Consider the following 20,885-nt stretch of genomic DNA (forward strand, 5'->3'; position numbering starts at 1 on the left):
ATCTGGTCTGATATGGTCATTCCGCCACCAATAACTAACTTCTGTAACTGGGAATCACTCACACTGCTTCCTCAAAGCTCAGAACTTAACCAAAACCTTTTCTAAAAAATAGTGATATGATGTATATTCTTACAGAGAATATAGATCATATTAACTGAACATACCCATTGAAGCTTAGTATCTTTGTAAAGCGTAGAATCTTCCCTTTGGTTTCATCTACTCTCTACAACATCATTACAGTGGTAAGCCAGTAGAGAGTGTCAAAACAAACCTGTTTCTTTTTCAGCAACAGCGACACTAATACACTGTCCATTAACATTATATGTTAACTGATCTGATGGCTATTGTACGCTACTAGCTTATTCAAGCCAGTTCTTCTTTTTACACTATCGAAAACATCTTTGCTTACCTTGAGTGTACAGAGGCTCAGGTAACCCTCTCATTCACCTGAGTGCTGATATCAGTGCAGGATAAGTGTAAGAAACAAGTTGGTATAGTGTCAATAATGCACAATATGCCTATAGTAGGTCGCAGTAAGTGTATTTATAGTGAAAAGAAAGAGCAACATATTTTGCATATTTTCCATTCTTAGTTTGCATACGTATTTTGCTTCTGGGCAGTCATTCAGTGAAATCAAAACTTAAGGATGACAAGGTGGGGCAAAGCTTCGAACATCACAAATATGCGACTTGTCGCCCTAATAGCTTGTGACCCATCAAAAACAACTTTTATTAAAGATTATGTCCAACAACCTGATGTTATGATTTAACTACTATACAAACGACTCATTGTTCAGTCACATGTTTTCCATTGTAAATCTGACTATTTACTTATTACATCAATGTGTTACGTCATATGTTTTGTTATGCAAATTGCTTGCAAGTCAATCAAGGTTTTAAACCCTTGTTTCAAAAGCCTATGTAGTAATACAGAAAAAGTTTGAAGATTTAATAGGTAGCCTAATATTTATGTAATCAAAACACAAAAAAAAGTAGAAATCAAAATTTTAATCTAACTTTTACAAATATTTTGGTAACACTTAATTTTACAGTGCCTTTCTTATGCGTTACATGTATTTACTATAGTATTTACTGTAAATTAAGCATTGTTACATTTAAATAACCCTAAACCATACCCTAATCCAAACTCAAACCCTATAAGTACATGTAGTTCTTTTTACTCAATACTTAAATGTATTGTTACACTGGCACTGTAAAATAAAATTTCATTTTATTGGTTACAAAGTGTAAGAACAAAGTAATTTAGACAGTTATGAAATAACATGAGGGTGAGTAATGATGACGGAATTTTCATTTTGGGGTGAACCATTCTTTTAAAGATTATCAAGTTATTTAAACATGTTATCCAGTGTTCATTACTAATGCCTCCCATGCACATTCTTGTACTCCTTCATTGTTGTATCTGTTGTATAAAGCTACTGAATGGTTATTCTGTCTGAGAAGATGATGGCGTTGGTGCTGGAGGAGCTGGAACAGGAGATGTAATAGCCGTAAACGAGTCGCTTTATTCGATTGCGCAGCATCGATTCTCGTTGGCGGCCTGCTGACTGATTTCCAGACGTGGACAGAGATCGATGCTTCAGGGTTTAATCTTGCGTGAATGGAGTCATTTATTGTAATCACCATCCTAAATGTACAACGTGACTATGTCGCACCCGTGAGGCCGGAAACAGACATTACATTCCATGCACTGTAGATGGCATTGCTTGCTCATTGCTTCTGCATGTGTTTAAACTGTTAAATACTGTGTTGCTGTAAGTATAAATACATGTGAATGTAAAAAGTATTATGTCAAATAATGACATTATGTCAAATTGTCTGTTTAATACAGTCAAAATGTCAGGAATTTTGAACTGGCCAATCCCTCATTAAACAATATTTGCTCTGGTTACATTTATGTTAGATACTAGTGTGCTAAATTTCTTAGTAATACATTCTCAGTAGCAAGTGTACTATTCTTAAAAAAAGAAACTCATGAATATAATTTTTTTTCAGTTCTCTCTTGATATTCCCTCACATATAGACAGACACTATTTTGACTTTTTTTTAATAGAAATCTTTAAATACACAATACAATGACTTTCAATTCGCCTCATATTAAATTTAACATTGAAACATACAATGGACACGTTAGACCTTATGATCATTGGGTCCTTCAGATTTAGTTTCCTCTTTAAAATGTTCTCTGCTGCACATCATTGTGCTTCCTGTAAAACAGTGATTACAGAAGCCACGGATGACATCACGCCCTTGAGTTGCGTTCTTCCTCTTCATTTTCAAGCAGGTATGCAGGTCTGTAGCGGGTCACACCTCTCTCATCCATCGCTTTCAGAGAAGGATTCCTGCAAGTGTTATCCATACTGCCCAGAGACGTGTACCTACGGTAAAGAAAGAGATAAAAACATGAGCAAATGTTATCTGAACAACAAAGATTTCTTAGTTAAGAGAAGCCTCTCACCCTTTGTCATATAGAATACAGTAGGGCACATACAGTGTCCTCAGGAATGACCAGATGTCATGATATGTCCAATCCTACAGACATAGAGGAAAAGAGACAGGAATAAATAAATATATGGTGTATTACATTTACAATTATTAATTTAGCAGACGCTTTTATCCAAAGCAATTTACAAAGAGTTCGGGGAGCAATAAGCGATATGTCCCAAAAGATTAGGTTCTAATACGAAGTTACTAGTTTCAACAAAAGCTAGACCACTACCTATACTTTTTTTATTTGTCTGTCAAGTAGTCGCCGAAGAGATGGGTTTTAAGTAAAAAAAAAAAAAAAAACTTACTAACCTCCCTATTCTTAGCTTTGTATACTGTGCTAGGCTTTAATGGACTAGTTTGATGCACTTATGTATTTTGTGGCCTATGTTGTTATAATTGCTTCCAATGTTTCCTCATCTGTAAGTCGCTTTGGATAAAAGCGTCTGCTAAATGACTAAATGTAAATGTAAGTAATTTTTTGAAGGTTATGAACATTCATCCGATAGGGAACAACAGAAACTAAAGAACAGCCAAAACTAAAGCTAAAAACACTCTTAACTAAAATCAATAAACTAATTTGCATAATATGTAGGCATCATGTATGTCAATTAAGAAAATGTTCCAAGTAATTATTATAGAACAAAGAAATAATTTAAGAGCAGTCAGTAGTTTCCTTTTTTCCCAATCACTCTTTTTTTTCTCCCCTTTTTCTTGCATTGTTGTTTCAATTATTGAATCAACATAAACAGCAGCAGGTCTATCAACATTTATTTACAGAACAAGGCTCAATAAACAAATCCAATACTTCAACAGATAGATTAATTTAAGACAAACCAATGTGTTTAAAGAGCAGGTTTACCTGCAAAAATATGATTTTACCAAATGCATGTTGTTGACACTACAAACATAAAATACAAGTAATTATCTTCTGCTTTGCATACTAAACAAAGAGAAAATAACTAGTAAGGACAGCATCCAGCACTTCAGCATTGACATGGAACAATTAAACTACTTTTGATGTCCCTAGCATCTGCAAGTAATAAAAGCCAGAGAATCCTGGGTCATTTATAATTCTGTGAACAAGCTGTGCTCATGTCTTCTGCATCTGCATTGCTGATTAGGATGATGGAGTTTCTATGTAACGATCTCAGAGAGTCTCATTTATCATCATTCACCATCTCTGCCTGTTTCTGCTGCCAGCTGACATGAGAATGAGTGTGAGACAAGACAGTGATGTACTGACTCTGGAGTCAGTTGAGAGATTGCAGGACAGGTGGATGATAGCTGTAAACCTATTTGCAACCGTAAACACCCCACATACCTAGTGTTTCACTTACTAGCCTTGTATAATAAAGCATAAAGACCCAAAAAGCTGTGGGCCAAAAGTGTTGGGCTTTCAGACTAGGGCTTTCATGATATTAGACTGTAACCATGTGAATATCGTGGCAAAAGAAATGCAAGTGAAACCGTATTATTGCAATATCTACTATTTACAAAAAGAAAAACACGAAACTATCATTCAAATTCATATTTAATTTGGTTTATTTCTTCAAATAATAAAGTATTTGATACACTGCCGATTTTTCAAGTTTTCCCACTTACAAAGAATGGAGAGATCTATAATTTTCATCGTATAGGTACACCTCAATTGTGAGAGACGGAATGTAAAACAAATCCTGAAAATTAAAAACAAAGTTTCTGTACCAAATATTAAGTTATATTTTTCTATTGTATCAAATACTTATTTCATGCAATAAAATGGATGTGATTTTCTGGATTTTTTTGGACAATTGAGGTGTACCTACGGCAGTGTTTCAAATATGTGCCCCACTGTACATGATCAATGAATCACACTGAAAATACAAATGTAGAGCAAATATTTGGAAAAGGTGCCAAATTGTTTACAATATTACCATATGTTCAGAAATTACAAATGTAATGCATTCCCTCACCAGCAGTGGGTTGACCCTCATGTAATCGGGCCAGCCTGGGTCTGTGGGACACAGGGGTGTCAGTGTGTGCGAGTAGGGGTCGGTGCACCTCGTTCCCATCAGAACCGCCCGTAACTCTGGTTTCCTCTGCTGAACCTCACTGAGCGCCTGCCGAATACTGCCCTCCACTGAGATCAGCTCCAGATCATATCTATAGGACAGAGAGGATTGAAGTTTAGGAGTGGTAAGCTCTCACACCACTGTCTGCAGAAGTGAGCTTGTTGAGTAGTGCCAGATCGCATATCCTACGTATGAGGGTAAACTATTCTAACCAGTGATGTCATCAGTAAAAATCCTTAAGGTGCTTATTTTAAAACACTTTATACATGTGTTTAAACATAAATATGTTGTTTGGATCAGAGGGTGATCAGTAGCCATATCGTAGATCCTCTGATTCACCTACTCAGGAGGTAAGTAACCAGTTCCAGATTTCTCTGACCTCTTAAATCATTGTTGTCTATTTTGTTCACAGTTCAATGGGCACATTTTCTTACCTCTTATTGGTGTCCTGTAAGAATCTCTCCATTTCTGGAAAAGGGGAGACAGTTCGAATATACAGAGCTTTGACTTTGTCTTTACCGTCAGGAAATCGCCTGAAAGAGAGAGAGAGAGAGAGAGAGAGATGTACCACAAGACATAGCTAATCTTGAGCTTTGGATATGTGTAAATGTTGGTAAATATGAACAGTTAAAGACCATGATACATTCTTAAAATCAAAAGAGTACTGTGAACTTCTTTTCATTAAATGTTTTGGAAAGTGTCCTTGTGGTATTTTTATTCAAAACAAATACTAATGTTTAGATTTGTCCTATTAATACAATAAAATTGTGCTTTGTATGGGCCCCCAAACATGTCCATTATGTCAAAGAAAGCTCTTGCATTTCATTTCCTTTCTTACCGTTTGAGAGCGGCATAATATAAATGCAGTAGTGCTGTGCAGTCCTTGCCACCGTTGAATCCCACACAGATCTCATTAGTTGAATACTGATCCAGTCCAGTCTCAATGGTCCTCAATGCTGATGCTACTTTCTGCCCCAGCAGTGAACCTATGGAACATTCATTTATAAAATTCTGTTTCAATTATTAAACATTAGAAATGTTCAACTAACTTATCACAACAGATTTAAATGGATGTTTAAACTAGTAAAGATGTCGCACGACAAGCTTCAGAACAGATCATCTTAGTCTCTCTCATCCACTGTTACTTTTGTCGTAACTGACCAGTTTCCTCTATCCACTACTTTTTCTCTCACTCACCGCTTTCCGAGAGTGAGTAAACCTCTTCAGTGGCGATTGACACCGGGTCAGTGACTAGTGGTATCACACTTCCTTCTGGTAGCTCCTCTGTGAGTTGAGCCCGTGCCTGTTCCACCTCAATCCCGCTGTGCGAGTCCAGGACCAATCGGACACGATGATAATTACTCAGCCAGTCTGGGTAAGAGCCCAAAGACACACGCTTGCCCCAACCCGCTTGCAGTTTTGTCAGAACCGGGGCTATCTCTGTCTCATCTGCGTTAACAAACACCTCACAGGTGTGAAAGGTGGTTCCCGAACCTGAAAACAAATGGGTAAGTCCATTAAAGGTCCTTTCCATCAGGGATGGGATGCCGGGGAACATGTACACGTTGTGGACACTGACTAGAGGAAAGCGATTTTGCCGGCCCGTCTGAGGATCTGTGCTAAAGTTGAGTTTTGCAGAAACAGGGACCATGGCAAGCTTCATAGTAGCACTGTCGGGATCCACCACACCAAAGAATTCCTCCACAAGCTTTGTCAGTTTTGGGTGGGCATGAATGCTTTCGCCAAATGCCTGGGCAACGCTCTCGAAAGTGACATCATCGTGGGTGGGGCCGATGCCACCTGATGTGATGAGATGCGTAACGGAGGAAGACAGAAGGGACACTTCTTTAGCGATGACCTCCTGGATGTCAGGCACAACAGTGATGCGTTGTACGGTGACGCCAAGTTTGCGAAGCCCACGGCACAGGAAAGCACTGTTAGTGTCGACGGTGTGACCCTGGAATGTTGATATATTAACAAAAAGGTGTTTATTACTTTGCTCACATAACAAACATTAGCAATAAATATATGACAGGGTAATTGATCAACCGTGACTGATTGTAATTTCACCTTGAGAATCTCATCCCCTATGATAAGAATAGCCGCGGTGACAGCGCCACCCTTCTCTGTGGAGGAGACATTGCAGTTCTGTGCCATTGGGATGATTTGAGCTCCAACTCGACGAATCCTCACAACTGCTCTGCTAATCTGGGGCAATGCTTGCAGCATTCAGGCCAAAAATGATGACACAGGCGAAATGCAGAAAAGGGAGGGGAGAAAGAGACGGTCCGTTGGGAACAAGCAGAAAAAGTATCTGCAATAAAAAAACTGTATTGAACCCACGATGCACTTATTAGAGAATTACTTCCACTTCTACATTTATTTGTTTAGCAGACACAAATGTGAGGGGAGTGAAAATGGTCTTATGACCCAATGTGCACAATGTTTGTGTTTTTACAAAACGTGGCAAAATACTCATTCCATACAGTTACATTTAAACAGAGCACAAACAAGTTTGGGATTATTTAGATAGAAAGAACAGCATTACATAGTTTTGGTCTCTCTGTGATTGACTGCTTTTAGTGGGTCCTGAAAAACATGTGACTTCTAAAAGTGAAAAGACCAACCAAATCTGACATGAATCCAACGACTTAAGCATGGGTTTTAAGAAAGCAAAACACGCCCCAGAACTAACTTTACACTTTAATAACCTTCATGTGGCTGCATAATTATAGCTGAGTCACAGAACCTGCGGTAACTGCTCCGATACTAAAGCTGTTTACTTTTCGGAATGTCTTTAGCAGAACCAGACACACACATTACTTATAAGCAGTACCGTAAACAAACGTTTAACACCATGAGCATTTACAAACATTGCTATTAAGCCGATATCAAATGCTAAACTGAATCTCGGTTTTGTTTCATAAACTGAATTCGATCTGTAAAGATGTTTATTTCAGAAGATAACTCACCCCAGCAAACGACCCCAGTTACATAGCAGTCGAGGAACATGTCGGCGTACATTTGTCACGTGACACCCGTTGGCCAATTGCAATCAGACTTGACATTTCTTCCTCAATGAACTGACCAATTGGCGTGAAGAGGAGGAATTCAACGTCGGAAGTGCGACGTCTGGTCAGGTGCCAAGTTAGAATTGTAGTATTCAACATTGCTTTGTGGAAGTTTAGTTTAAAATGAAAATCGTGTCTTTATTATACGAAACGCAAACTTTAGTAATAATCATTTTTTAATAGCTTTTTTTGTTTGTTGTTAAAACAAAGATGAGACATTGGTTTTTATGTAAAGCCTTTTTTTAACGTATACACTTTATTTTTGTCTTGCTTGTCTGTCATTTTAATACTAACTGTTTACTTGAACATACACTGCATACTATACTTTTTACATTTATTCATTTGCCAGACGCTTTTATCCAAAAACGATTTTTAATAATATATAATCACTTAAAATCTTATACCAGTTCATCCGAGGCAGCTAATCTGAAAATGCAATACGTAGCCATTTTTCATAGAGGTATTCTAAAACGACTTGACTTGCATCACTCAAATGTAAGGTAAGAAACACACGTGTTACGTAAATTACGTGTACTCCCTGGCACATGATTTAATTACAGTACGTTTCCATATCAACAAAAGGCACAAACGTCCGGGAAAGCCCGTGAATTAGTTCATATCCCGTCTCGTAGAAAATTCTCTTCTTGAGACGTCTATGAACGTACACAGGTCAAGGGCGCGAGCTCAGAAAGCCAGGTGCGGGCGCTCTCGTGGACGCCAAACCACATGACAAGCAGCCATCCGATCGCGGAAGTGCGACTTTTTTGGACCGTGGAAAAGGGGGGCAAGTCTGGGGAGGAAAGAAAGGCAGAGCCGAAAAGTTTCGTGACATTACTCGACGTCTAAATGAGCCTTGCGAGACTGGGTGGTTTACCCGTATCTGTTCGTTCTTTGTTCCTTAAATGTAATAATTTCAGGAGTTAATCTAAAGAGTGCTTTAGCTGGAGCGGGACCGGAATCGAGGGGCCAAGAGGAAGCGAGTGGGTAAGTTCTGACAAAAGTTGACCACAGTCGAGACTGCACGACCCGGGACGGGAAATCGTGCCGCTAAGCGTGCTCGTATGGTTGTGTTTAATGAAACCTGTTTGAACGGGCTACAACGGTTGACCACAGTCTGACTTGGCGCGTTACGTTACTCGTATCTAAAGCTTGTCTTTAAACGTTCAATTTTGCGCGTGTTTTACGTCATGTGTTTACTCAATTTGATAAAGAGAGACTCTTTTACTCAACGCGTTTTCCTAAATCTGCGATCGTTCGGTTGAAATATCTGTAAAGACAGCTAAAACAAAGTGTGAGCAAAATATCTGTAAAGTATGTGGGTTAAACTTGCCACAACGCTTATTGTGTTTAATTTCACAGCCAGGCAAATGTAAATAATGTTTTGTTGTGAGAAGTAGCGCTCGATATCGGGTCCATTTATCATAAACTGATCTGACCAGCTGCAGCGCGAGCTCCTATCGGCTGCTTAAGCAGCTGTCGCAGACATTTGCAGCAACTAAAATAATGATTCATACTCAACATGAGGAACAAGACCGTTTGTTACTATGAAATGACATCATCCGTTACTGTTTCACTTGAGCCGAGCTGTTCACGCGAACTAGAATATTTAGTCATTTATAAAACAATACATGCGATGAAAGTTCCAGGAAACTGAGTCAGTAACATTTGTAGATACAGGGACATTGGATTTAAAGTCACAGTCACAGTATCTGCCTACATGGAGCTTTTCAAATTCACTGTACATGTGTAGGTGGGCTGTTTATTAACAATGGCCAAGCCACCTGGTCTCTCCATCGTATTATGTTTCATTTCCTTGGGTCCAAATGCAGAACGGCACTAGTTGCCTTGTGACTTTTCCAAAAATGCCTTAAAGGGATAGTTGACTGAAAAATTAAAATTCTCTCATTATTTACTCACCCTCGAGATCAGGTTCAAACCTTTATACATTTCTTTTTTTCTGTTAAACACAAAGAAATATGTTTGTAAGAATGTTAGCAATTTTCAGTTTTGTGACATCATCCACTACCATAGTAGGAAAAACTTTATAAAACTGTATATGTTTTGTTCTTTTGAACACAAACTGAGATATTTAGAAGAATTAAGAAACACAAACAGTTCTGGGGCACCTTTGACTACCATTTATTTTTTCCTACTATGGCAGTCAATCATTTCACAGATTTGAAAATTGCTAACGTTCTTCCAAATATCTTTCTCTTTGTTCATCAGAACAAAGTCATTTATACAGGTAGGTATGAAATTACACGAGGGTGAGCAAATGATGACATACTTTTCATGTCTTTTCTTATTAAACCCTCACAGTATGTTCATACTAGAATGATTGACAGTGGTGCCACGACAGATCCAAACAGGATTTGTGATGAATTGACAGGATGGCTTTATTGCATCCATTTCGTTTCTCCTCAGTGGATATGTTATCGGCTTGCTTGCAGACGACACAAACTGGTGAGGGAAGCGCTAGATACCGCACGATTTCACACCATGAGAAGCAGGATGAGCATGCTGACAGTTGGGATTATTACTTGCTAAATTGACTCTTTGAGATGGCTTGATATCACAGTGACACATACCTGCTCTGTGTCAGATGAAGAGAAAACCTTGGCATTTTTGGTTTCTGAGGTGTATCGATCTGTCCCAGCAACTTAAAAGCTAAAGAACCTGTTAGAGTAGAGAGCAAAATCTCAAGTCACTCGCTTTGATACCAGGCTGTTGCTGGCCTCCTCTAAACTCCTCTTTGTAAACATGCAAACTTCACGTGAGACGGCTAAAAACATCAAAAGATGTTGTGTTTTCGAAAGATACACAACACAACTATATATTGTTTGTGGTGATGTGATTAAAGTCCAGTGTCTTAAAAAAGGCATCCCCTGGCAAGTTCTTACGTCAAATGGGGTAATATCTCAAAATTCCCATCTGGTCTCCAATGATTGCTATAAAGGATATCGTGTTCCTGTGCTATCAACATTTCAACTGAATAGTTTTGATATCTTGGATGACATTTTCGGGAATTGTAGTTTGTTTGGTCACGTTGACTGTTTAAACATGCACACAGTCATCTACAGCAGCTGTATGATCCGTTCCTTTAAACTGGGCAAAATGTCAAATATGTTTTTCCAATGAATTTAGATTCAGCTGTGGCATATCTAAAGTAATATCCACCACTGACTGCTGGAGGCAGTGACTTTGTCCCAGCCTGCCCTCTGTATCCATCGTTAGGCTTTAGTTTTGTGGTCCTAGAGGCTAGGTTTTCTGAACATTTTAGAAGTTTGACCAATGCTAGCAAAACAAGAGTGACAATGATGTGTGGGTGGTCAATTCTGAGTCAACAGGATGTCGGTTTGTTTTGCAAAAAAGCGAGTAGATCAGCTGCGCACAGAGGAACATGGTCAGGTATTGAAGCAGCATTGTCATTTGAGAGCAATCGTATACCGCAAAGTTCTGCTGTGTTTGTGGCTGAAATGTGCCTATTTGCAACACACATTGTCTTTTCTTTCTTTTCTCTGCCTTTCTTTCTAAACACCTAATTGGTTGTATTTACACCCATGCAAGACCTGGGGAGGGGCATTTCCTGTTCAGTGTATTGTCTTGACACAAAATCACACATCGATATGACCAAATACACTGTTGCTAACCAATAGGCTGAATGTTTTCACCTGCCTGTCTGTCTGCTTGTCTCTTCATGTCTGAGAACTTCATCTCTCAGCTAACATAGTGTCTCTTATTTTACATGTTTTTGAAAATGCATGTGAAATATCCAATCTTGACTGGCTTTCTGACTTTTTAATAACTTGCCACTAAGGATGCATCAATATAATCAATATCGTTATTGCAATAGCAAAATTGTCTCAATATTATTGTGGTCACATGACTTTTTGAAATTATAGGTCTTCCGGGCCTAACATAGAGAATGTTCGAAAAAATTATAGATTTGATATTTGGCAAGGTCTGTCTAGTGCAATTATTTTATAAAAGGGATTTTTAGGTACATTTTTCTTTCAAAGTTTATGTCTGAACATTGGGTGTTCCAGGAGTGTTACATGACCTCTGACCTATTCCGGTGTTTAGACCTTCTCCAAGATCACGCGCACATCCTCCTCAGCCCTAGTGAGATGTTTATGGTTCCTGTGAAGTTGAACTATTTACCCCTGAGATGCTTGAGCCTTTTGTCCAAATGGTCTTGCTCTGAGCAAACCCACACATGGCAAACCCACTGCGAGAGAGTCACAAGCTGTTTCTCAAGTCCTGCTCTTGTGCTCCTGACACCAAGGCATTTGGAAAATGTGAGCTGCAACAAATATTTTCCTTAGTTTACATTTTCAACATGATCCTGAATTTATTGTGAGTTAAAATGTTGTTGAACCTTTAGGTTGGATTTATCTATACATCCTTTGTAAGCTTGATTCAACATTTATGTTGTAGTGATACAACATGTGAGTTGGGATAGTTCACACAAAATATATTTTTTTCATCATTTACTCACCCTCAAACCCTTATGACTTCCTTTCTAATGTAGATTAGAAAAGCAAATATTTTGAAGAAAGTTGTTAACCAAACAACATTGATCTACAAAACACAAATACACTGAGACATTTCTCAAAATTATTTATTTTTATGTTCCTCGGAAGAAAGAGTCATATACAGGGTTTGAAAGAAATGAGGGTGAATAAATAATGACAACTTAAATTTTTGGGTGAACTATCCCTTAAGAGTCTATCCCTGATGATTCATTTCTGTAGATTTCAGAGTGTCTACTCTCTAAGATTGAAAATGGGTGTTTGAGGAAGCTGGCTTCACTGTCTATTTTAACTGAACAGACAGCGATAGTTCTTGGAAAAGACAGAACGATGGACTGAATAGAAGACTAAAATAGCCTCTTTTGCAGAAGTGAATGTTACTCTAATGGCCACTTAGAAGGCCCAGACAAATTCCCACAATTCAGACCATGTGCTTTAACCTTCAGGTCACACAGTACCCATGAGTAATTCAATATATTTATTTATTCTTAATTATTATTTATAAAATATAATTTTCATTTTATTGGGTGTGACAGTGAAAATTGGGACAAGGGCCTATTGTGTGCATTGAGTTAGGCAGTACATCTGGTATGTGTTTAAAACACCTCTCAGTCAATCATGTCAAATTTTCTCTCCTTCATATGTTGCACTAGACAGAACACAGCCTGAGAGAATCAAAGAAATTACAAGACCAATATGAAACCACATGTAAAACTCACTGAGCTCTTTTATGTTGTTCCTTCTGCTGTTTTTCATCTCATGTCATGACATGGGTACGAGACCTGCAGCGTTCCCGTGATCCCACAGAGGTCACAGCCGGGTCAAAAGTCTCGACAGGGACTGTCACTATCTAAACAACAGGGAATCTGCATGTCAGAACGTTTAACTCGGAAATTGGCATACATGTTATGTCTCCGGGCCTGTACATTATCATTAACGACTGCAAAATATGGGGTTTCAGGGGCATGTATGAACTGCTGGGTCTGCTGCACTGCAGTGAAGTTCAACTCACTGCTTCACTCAACACTGTTATTAAAGATCAGGCAGTAAAACACAGGCTATGTTGGGTCTCTGTCTACTCCCATGCAAACACAGTGCAAACACATACACGTGCACTTCTTATATCAACAGTCCAACTTAGTTTTATGCTGTACTTTGTACCTGTGTAAATCACTATCCAGTAACATTGTTTTGTTGGTAGCTTTATAAAAACCAGTGTGACGTCTACAAAATGCAAAGTTGTGTAGACTAGTGTAAGTTAGAGCTATTAGTTCCCTCGTTGTTAGTGTGGTTTCTCACAATGCGCTATCTGTGGCCTTTTCAGGGCTGTGGCATTTATATGTAAAAGATATCCCAAGTTTGGTTTGACATGCTTCTGGTTGAGATACGGGATCCATAAACACACCTGCATATTGTGATTTGCTTTCATGGTTTTATCAGATTTTAGAGATTCGAAACATTGAAAAGTGAATTGAAGGTTTTCACTTGACATGTCTATCATCAAATGTGTAGTTTAAGGAGAATGATTAGCAGTGTACAGAATTGTAAGTGCTTGACTATCTTTCTATCAGTGACAAACAGGTAGTTTGGCCCACTCTTCCTGAGCAAACTGTCTCAGGTTTGATGGGTACCTTCTCCAGACTGCAAGTTTCAGCTCTTTCCATAGATGTTTGAGGATTCAGATCAAGACTCATAGAAGGCCATTTCAGAATAGTCCAATATTTTGTTCTTATCCATTCTTGGTGATTTTAGCTGTGTGTTTTGGGCCAATATCCTGTTGGAGGACCCATGACCTGCGACTGAGACTGGGCAGTATGTTTCTCTCCATAATGCCTTGATAGTCTTGAGATTTCATTGTGCCCTGCACATATTCAAGGCACCCTGTTCCAAATGCAGCAAAGCAGCCCCAAAACATAATTGAGATGTTTGACTGTACGTATGGTGTTCACTTCTTTGAAAGCTTGATTTTTTTTTTCGTCTGTGAATTTAGAGCAGACATGGGACTAACCATAAACCGCCAGTTTGGACTCACAAAGGACATTCTCCCAGAAGGATTGTGGCTTGTCAATATGAGTTTTTGCAAATTCCAGTCGGGTCCAGTCAGTCAGGCGTCTCTTTTTTGTTTTTCTTTCAAAAGTGGAGTTCTCCTGGGTCTTTCTCCATGGAGCCCTCCATTGCTCAAAAAGCGACGGATGGTGCGATCAGAAACTGACATACCTTCACCTTGGAGTTCAGCTTGTATCTGTTTAGCAGTTATCCTTGGTTCTTTTTCTACCATTCGCACTATCCTTCTGTTCAATTTGGGGTCGATTTTACTCTTGCAGGGAGGTTACAATTTCATGGACCTTAAACTTCTTAATAGTATTTGCAACTGTTGTCACAGGAAAATCAAGCTGCTAGGAGATAGTCTTGTAGCCTTTACCTTTACCATGCTTATCTAGCTCTTCAGACAACTCTATCCTTTGCTTCCTCTGGTCCATGTTCAGTGTGGGGCACACAATGATACCAAACAGCACAGTGACATTTTTCTCTGTTTAAATAGGCTGAATTACTGATTACAAGATTGGATACATGTGTGATACTAATTAAAGAAACGAATTCGTTTGAGATATCACTACAATCCAATTGTGTATTATCATTTCTAGGGGGTACCAACAAATGCCATTTTAGAATATCTTATAATAAGCAATTATTAATCTCTTTCCAGAGCTTCTATACATCATACAATAGCTTTCATTTCGTCACTCTTCAGGAGGAATGAAGCATTATTTCAATGAGCTGTAAGGGTACCAACAAATTTGTGCACGTCTGTATATTTACTTAGCCATAACTACCCAAGTTTTTCCAAGCTAATTGTTAAAGGGGTCATTTGATGCGGCTAAAACAAATATTATTGTTTGCTTTAGATGTAATACAATGTGTATACACGATTTGAGGTTTAAAAACGCTGTATTTTCCACATACTGCACATGTTTGTATCTCCTCTTTGCTCATCGCTCTGACAAGCTAGGTGTGCTATGATTGGCCAGTTCACTAGTGCGTAGTGATTGGTCGAATACTGCACGGAAATGTAACGCCTCTTACCATATTCGGAACATCAGGTTCCAAAACTACTGACAGGTAAAATGGCATCGATCCTTCCTTATCAATACGAGTCCGAATCCGATCCGAAAAATGAAGATCAAGCTGATACAACTTTGCCAGTGTGATATGAGCAGCATGTAAAGGATTGTTTAAGAGTAATTGACTATAAACAAACAACCATATATATCATACAGAGTTTGTGTGAGATAGAAACAAGCTCGCATTACCAGCAGGGAATGGTAACATAATAAATACTGCAGTGCTTCGGCCCTTCTTGATCAACCAGTGTTACGCCATGTCTCGTTGCGACTCAACAAAGACATTAAAACCCCATCATAAACACGACATTTGTTGCCTCTAGTTGGAACATAATTACTGATTATTAGGACCCACATTCCGCGCCTGTCTGCATTTGCAGATCACACAAAGAAACAACAACAAGAACAACAATATCAAACTTAACTCACGTTAGTCTGTAACAAAGTCTTTACAATGAAAATATACTTACAGGTTGCGAATCTGAAGCGCCAGACAGTCCTTGCAGAGTTTTAACTGTTGGAATTGACCCACTTTTTAACAAAATCTTCCGTGCATAGCCGGTCTTGATCTCTCCCAGATTCGTGAAATAATCGTTGGTGAAATGCTCTGCACAAACCTGAACATTTGGATTGTACTTCTTTGGAACTGTGTTGGAAATAAAATATAACCATTTAGTTTTTTGTTGTATCGTCTTTTGGCAGGGCAAACTAAGAGGATTTATTTTCACAACGAAACACACATAGTCTCCGCGATATGGCTGTGCCGGCGACAGTACAATGAGATTAACAAAACAGCCCACCTTACTTGCGTTTAGATTTGGGCGGTCTTAGTCAAATCGTGTTACGAACTGACGTAGATTCGCCGGGGTGTGGTTACACGAGGCGTTTCAGGCAGGTCTGGGTGAGCATTCGCTTCTAGATAAAATACATCTTTTGTTTCTGACACTTACATTTTTGCAATTTTATGTGTCTAATACATGCATGGGCAACTTATAACACACCAAATACAAAGAAAAACACATATTTCCGGCGAATCACCCCTTTAATATGCTTCTCACACTTCATTTTACCTCTCTTTGCTTAAAGGAACAGTTCATCCAAGAATTAAAATTCCTCAAGTTGTTCCAAATCTATTCTGTATATGTAATATCTGAGAAAGATATTTGAAAAAATGCTTGTAAACAAACAGTTCTTGGCCACCATTGACTACCATAGATAAATAAGCTTTGTACAGTTCTTTGATCTGTAGAACACACATTTTTGAAGAACATAGGAAAGCTAATATTTCTGGAGGCATGGTATGGTAGTCAATGGTGGCCAAACTGTTTGGTGACAAGCATGTGTTCATCAGAACAAAGATATTTACACAGATTTGGAACAACTCGAGGGTGAGTAAACGACAGAATAATACTTTTTTATGATCTGTCCCTTTAAATGTGATATTGAATATATACATAGTAGTTCTACAGTTTAATTTGAGGTTCAATCACCAACTAGTTTGCAGACTAGACTGTTAATGTGAGGCTCCACAGTTTTTTTAAGATCCACATCTGCGGAGCAATATAATTGATAATCAAAGAGCACATTGTTACCAAAGTAACACAAAGTATTCCAGCGGAGTTGCTATTGGTTACTGACTTCAGGAACACTTCTATTTTGGGCGGTTGCTTTAAGAATGTTACCTTCTCTGATCATCTCCCAGCAGGCTGGAACACGCGCTCGCTGTCACAGATTCAGTCTGCTTGTTTTTACTGCAGACAGAGGCGCAGGCAAGCTAAAGCGTACATACCCATTTTCCATCATGCCCGGCCATTCCTCTCATTCCATGGTTTGTTTGAGCACGACGCAGACATTCTTAAACGTGGCTTTGTCATGTTCATTTGTAAGTTGTAGTCTTAAATGTGCCCTCGCATGTGCACTCAGGATGACGCATTATTCTTTTTTGGCATGATTGTATTTGTGAATCGGCTCAAATGAGTTGACCGTCACGTGGTGTTTTTCTGCCAGGTGCGTTAAAGGGACTAATTTTGGGGAAAGCTCTGTTGCCTTCATTTGAATCGTATATTAAAGGGATAGTTCAACCAAAAATAAGGATTTTTTCATCATTTAACTTGTGTCATTTCAAACTTGTATGACTGTTTTCGTCCGCAGAACACAAAGGAAGATATTTTGAAGAATGTTGGTAAGCAAACAAGGTCCCCATTGACTTCCGTTGTGTGGACACATAACCACCATGTGTGGAGACATTTCTCAAAATATCGTATTTATGTGTTTCACAAAAAAGGAGTGTGAATAAATTATGACAGAAGTTTTATTTTTGGGTGAACTGTACCTTTAAATGCCTTTTTAAGTAAGTCAAACCTTCCATTCAAGTGCTGTTTTGATCAGTTTAAGTGTTCAATTCCAATGAAACGCTTTGTCTAATTGATGATTTAGGCCAAAGCTTGCTGTGATTGGTGGCTCTGGTTGTCATGTGATTTGCTAATCTACATTTACATGCACTTTCCAGGGAAAAACTGACTCACAAAAGAGTGTTTTCCAATGGAGTACGTGGTAAGCTTTCACAAACACACTTGCACATACATGTCCTAAGGCATGGAGGCTGGTCATACATTACCAAAAACCTGACCTCACTAGTTTGATGTGAACACTGCCTGCAAGTTACAGGCGCTAGAAGAAACTGGTATGTTATTTGATCATCCTGTGCCTCAGCTGAGACGCAACCGAAATGAAGTCAACTTTTTATAACGGGTATGGATTTTTATTATGTAACATCTAGCTGAAATTACATTCATTTGTTGGGTGTGCCTTAATGATCTAGTTGTATTAAGGGTACTTTCGATTTCTAACCATTAAACAACATGATATTAGAAGCTAGTAAGGCATTATGTTCACTCTTTTCGTTAAATTAACTGGGTCAGAAGAGAAGATCTAACGTTAGTGTTGCAGCACCTCTGTCTATGAATGATTTTACCGCCTTCAATCCACATGTGTGCGCGCACAGGTCTTTTTACACAACATAGCGTTTCTGCAGGGAGCAGGGAGAGAATGTAGGTCATTAGATTTACCATAAAGCCTGGCTCTGCTGTTAATTCACTTCCTGTCCGTCTTTTTTTGAGACGCAATAATTCACCTTCACATTGTATTTAATGAGAATCATCAGCCTCTATGCCTCAGGTTACACTCCCGACATGCACCAGGTGATGGAATGGGTGTCAGGATCTGGGCTTTATTTGGTTTCCACATTTTATTCTCTTTTCCAGTTCTCTTTCTGAGGTTTGGAATTACCTTTTCATTCATCTGAATTGAAATTGTTTGTAATGTATGGTTATGGTTGAGGAGTTGTATTCTAGGATGAGGGTTCTTTTTACACTGGTATGGGGGTTGTTGTCTATACCTTCTTGGTGTTGGTTCTTCTGGGTTTCCTGAAGATTGATCATTTCATTGAAATTGCACACTATTTCTCTTTACTTTAAAATGCAAAGCTTTGCATGTTTTTAATTAAATTTAACAGTCATTGAAGTATCTATGTAATTGTTTGAGTTTGTGCATTATATTTGTCTGCAATGCATTTCTTTTTTATCATTGTCTTTTTCATGTAGTTGTGTATGTTTTTATATCTGTTTTGCACTCTTTCTCTCCCCCTTCTTCCCCATCCCCCTTCCCCTGTCTGCTGTGAGTGTGTGTCTGTGTGCTCACCAGAGATGCTCATGCCCCGGAGCTAGGGACCATGTTTAGGCTCAAAAATATTCCCTTCCTTCAGACATTTCTGACTGACATTTTAGCATGGGGAACTGACAGAGAAGCTACACAAAAGCTGAATCAATGCACCTTTGTGGCACTTACAGCACCCAAAGAAAGAGAGCTCTCGCCCATTGCATTCTGGGATTTGTAGTTGTATCACCAACACTTTTTCTCCGTAACCCCAAATTCAGGTCACTCGGTTGAATGATTCACAATTGGACCCTTTAGGTGATTTGACACATCAATTAGGCGTTTTTGCATTAACGCTCTGAAGGCATAAGCTCTTATGCAGTGCGCAGAAAATCCTGTTCGGATAACCTTGGCTGTGCACCCATGACCTGTTTCGCATTGGCCCGCGGTGGTTTATTGACGTGGTTGCGAGCAGTCATAAGGTGTCACCGGAGACAAAGAAAGTGAGAATTATGTGAAGATTAGTGGATCTCTGGAAGCGAAAGAGAGGGACGTACTATATAACCCCCCAACATGCTTGCTCTTGATTTACCATGAGAGGAGCTTTGAGTGCAAACTCCACCCCCCCATCGCTTTGTCCCCCATCATAATTGTGTGCATAATAGCGAGAGAGAAAGCAAGAGATGCCTGTTCTGCTCCTTCATGCATACACACTCATAAATGCATAAATGACTGACACTGCAAGGAGAGAGAGGAAGGGTGGGAGGGGGCCAGAGTGTGGGGAGAGATGGAATCAACACTAGCATGAGAGAGAGAGAGAGAGAGAGAGAGCGAGAGCGATCAACCAGACAGGGAGGAGAGGAGAATAGAGGACAGTCGGCTGCATCACTCCTCACACACAGACGAAGGTGGAGAGAGGAGAGGATGAGAGACTGTGGGGGAAGGAGAGGACAATAGAAGACCATTCATATCGGCGTTGCACAGAAGTGAATGAGACTGATGCTAAACAAGAGCGCAAGAGGCAGCAGCTTGACTTTGGTGTTTTAAAGAGAAGAAATTGACAGAACAAAGAACATTATGTTTTTATTTCAGGGAGGGGACTGAACGAAAGAGAGGAAGGAGGGGAAGGATTGTTTGGCACGCATAAAATATTAACGTGACTTTAATTCGAACACGGAGGACATTTTTGCCTAAAATGTGGATGTCGTTTTTGCTTTCAAGGACTTGAATGAATTGCTGTTCTTTTTGCAACACACGCGATGAGAACTACACAGTGAGAGGGAAAGACATTACAAACTCTTTAAACTCTTTCATAGATTTCGCTTTTACTATTTTGGATGCCAACATATGAACTGAGATGTTTTTTTAATGTAGATAAGGACCTCTGTTTTTGAAATGCAAATTTAGAGAATAGAATAAAAACATTTTTACATTATTTAAATGTTATGCAGACAAAATCAGGTTTTTTTATGCAAGACTTTTAGAAGTCTTTATTTGTAGTGTCACACCGGTGCTCTCATAGATATCCAGATCAGGAAGACTTTTTGATGTCTGCTAGTTAGCCGGAAGTGTGCGCGAGAGCATCAGAGCGTGTGTATGTGCGTGCACTCTTGAGCAATATTTGATTTCCTTGTTGGAATGATGCCACGACTGCGCTGTGTGTGTTTCAGTCTGTATGCGTTAGAATTCAGCACGCATTACTTCAGTGTTGGTGATAATAGCAGCTAAACTTTCCCATCCTTTGTCAGTGTTTGCTGCAGACTCTGTGTGATTCAGGCTGGTTTTGTTGCAGAGATCTGAAACGCAGCTCCTGATTGGACGGAGAGGAGGCGACAGATTTTGTGTTGGCGAAACTTGCCGGCTTTTGTTTGGGTTCTGTCATGACTCCGTCTCGCACGATTTTTCCTCACTCTGTTACCATGGCAACAGCTTTGTGGTCATGTTA

The 20,885-nt window shown here is 39.1% G+C and overlaps 2 protein-coding genes across 6 annotated transcripts in view; one reads left to right on the forward strand and one right to left on the reverse strand.

The window, feature by feature from the left end:
- Positions 1 to 1,618: 1,618 nt before the first annotated feature.
- On the reverse strand, positions 1,619 to 7,618 carry flad1 (flavin adenine dinucleotide synthetase 1). Of its 2 annotated transcripts, XM_079469303.1 has the most exons (8): positions 7,534 to 7,618; positions 6,632 to 6,875; positions 5,759 to 6,518; positions 5,400 to 5,547; positions 4,996 to 5,094; positions 4,463 to 4,652; positions 2,479 to 2,552; positions 1,619 to 2,398 (listed from the first exon to the last, which is right to left on the reverse strand). In XM_079469303.1, exons 2-8 carry the CDS (start codon positions 6,788 to 6,790, stop codon positions 2,263 to 2,265), a joined length of 1,566 nt encoding a protein of 521 aa, XP_079325429.1. In that variant the 5' UTR covers positions 6,791 to 6,875; positions 7,534 to 7,618; the 3' UTR covers positions 1,619 to 2,262. The 2 variants fall into 2 exon arrangements, with proteins under 2 accessions (XP_079325429.1, XP_079325430.1); XM_079469304.1 differs by lacking the exon at positions 7,534 to 7,618 and having other exon boundaries at positions 2,069 to 2,398; positions 6,632 to 6,917.
- A 575-nt stretch (positions 7,619 to 8,193) lies between these two features.
- shc1 (SHC (Src homology 2 domain containing) transforming protein 1) overlaps positions 8,194 to 20,885 on the forward strand; it is a 28,767-nt gene continuing 16,075 nt past the window's right edge. Inside the window, exons 1-2 of one of the 4 annotated variants that reach the window (XM_079469308.1) lie at positions 8,194 to 8,616; positions 17,796 to 17,839. In XM_079469308.1, the coding sequence (XP_079325434.1) occupies positions 17,828 to 17,839 (12 nt within the window). In that variant the 5' untranslated portion in view covers positions 8,194 to 8,616; positions 17,796 to 17,827. Of the gene's footprint in view, positions 8,617 to 16,988; positions 17,115 to 17,795; positions 17,840 to 20,885 lie in introns of all 4 variants that reach the window. The other 3 variants (XM_079469307.1, XM_079469306.1, XM_079469309.1) reach the window with 3 other exon arrangements.

The sequence above is a fragment of the Barbatula barbatula genome, assembly GCF_947034865.1.
Source record: "Barbatula barbatula genome assembly, chromosome: 12".
NCBI classification, from domain to species: Eukaryota; Metazoa; Chordata; class Actinopteri; order Cypriniformes; family Nemacheilidae; genus Barbatula; species Barbatula barbatula.

Coding starts and splice junctions, on each gene's coding strand:
- flad1 (XM_079469303.1), bottom strand. CDS start 6,790: ATGCTGCAAGCATTGCCCCAGATTAGCAGAGCAGTTGTGAGGATTCGT. Junction 6,519..6,631: donor TAGGGGATGAGATTCTCAAG/GTGAAATTACAA, acceptor TCAACATTCCAG/GGTCACACCGTCGACACTAA. Junction 5,548..5,758: donor TTACTCACTCTCGGAAAGCG/GTGAGTGAGAGA, acceptor AATGTTCCATAG/GTTCACTGCTGGGGCAGAAA.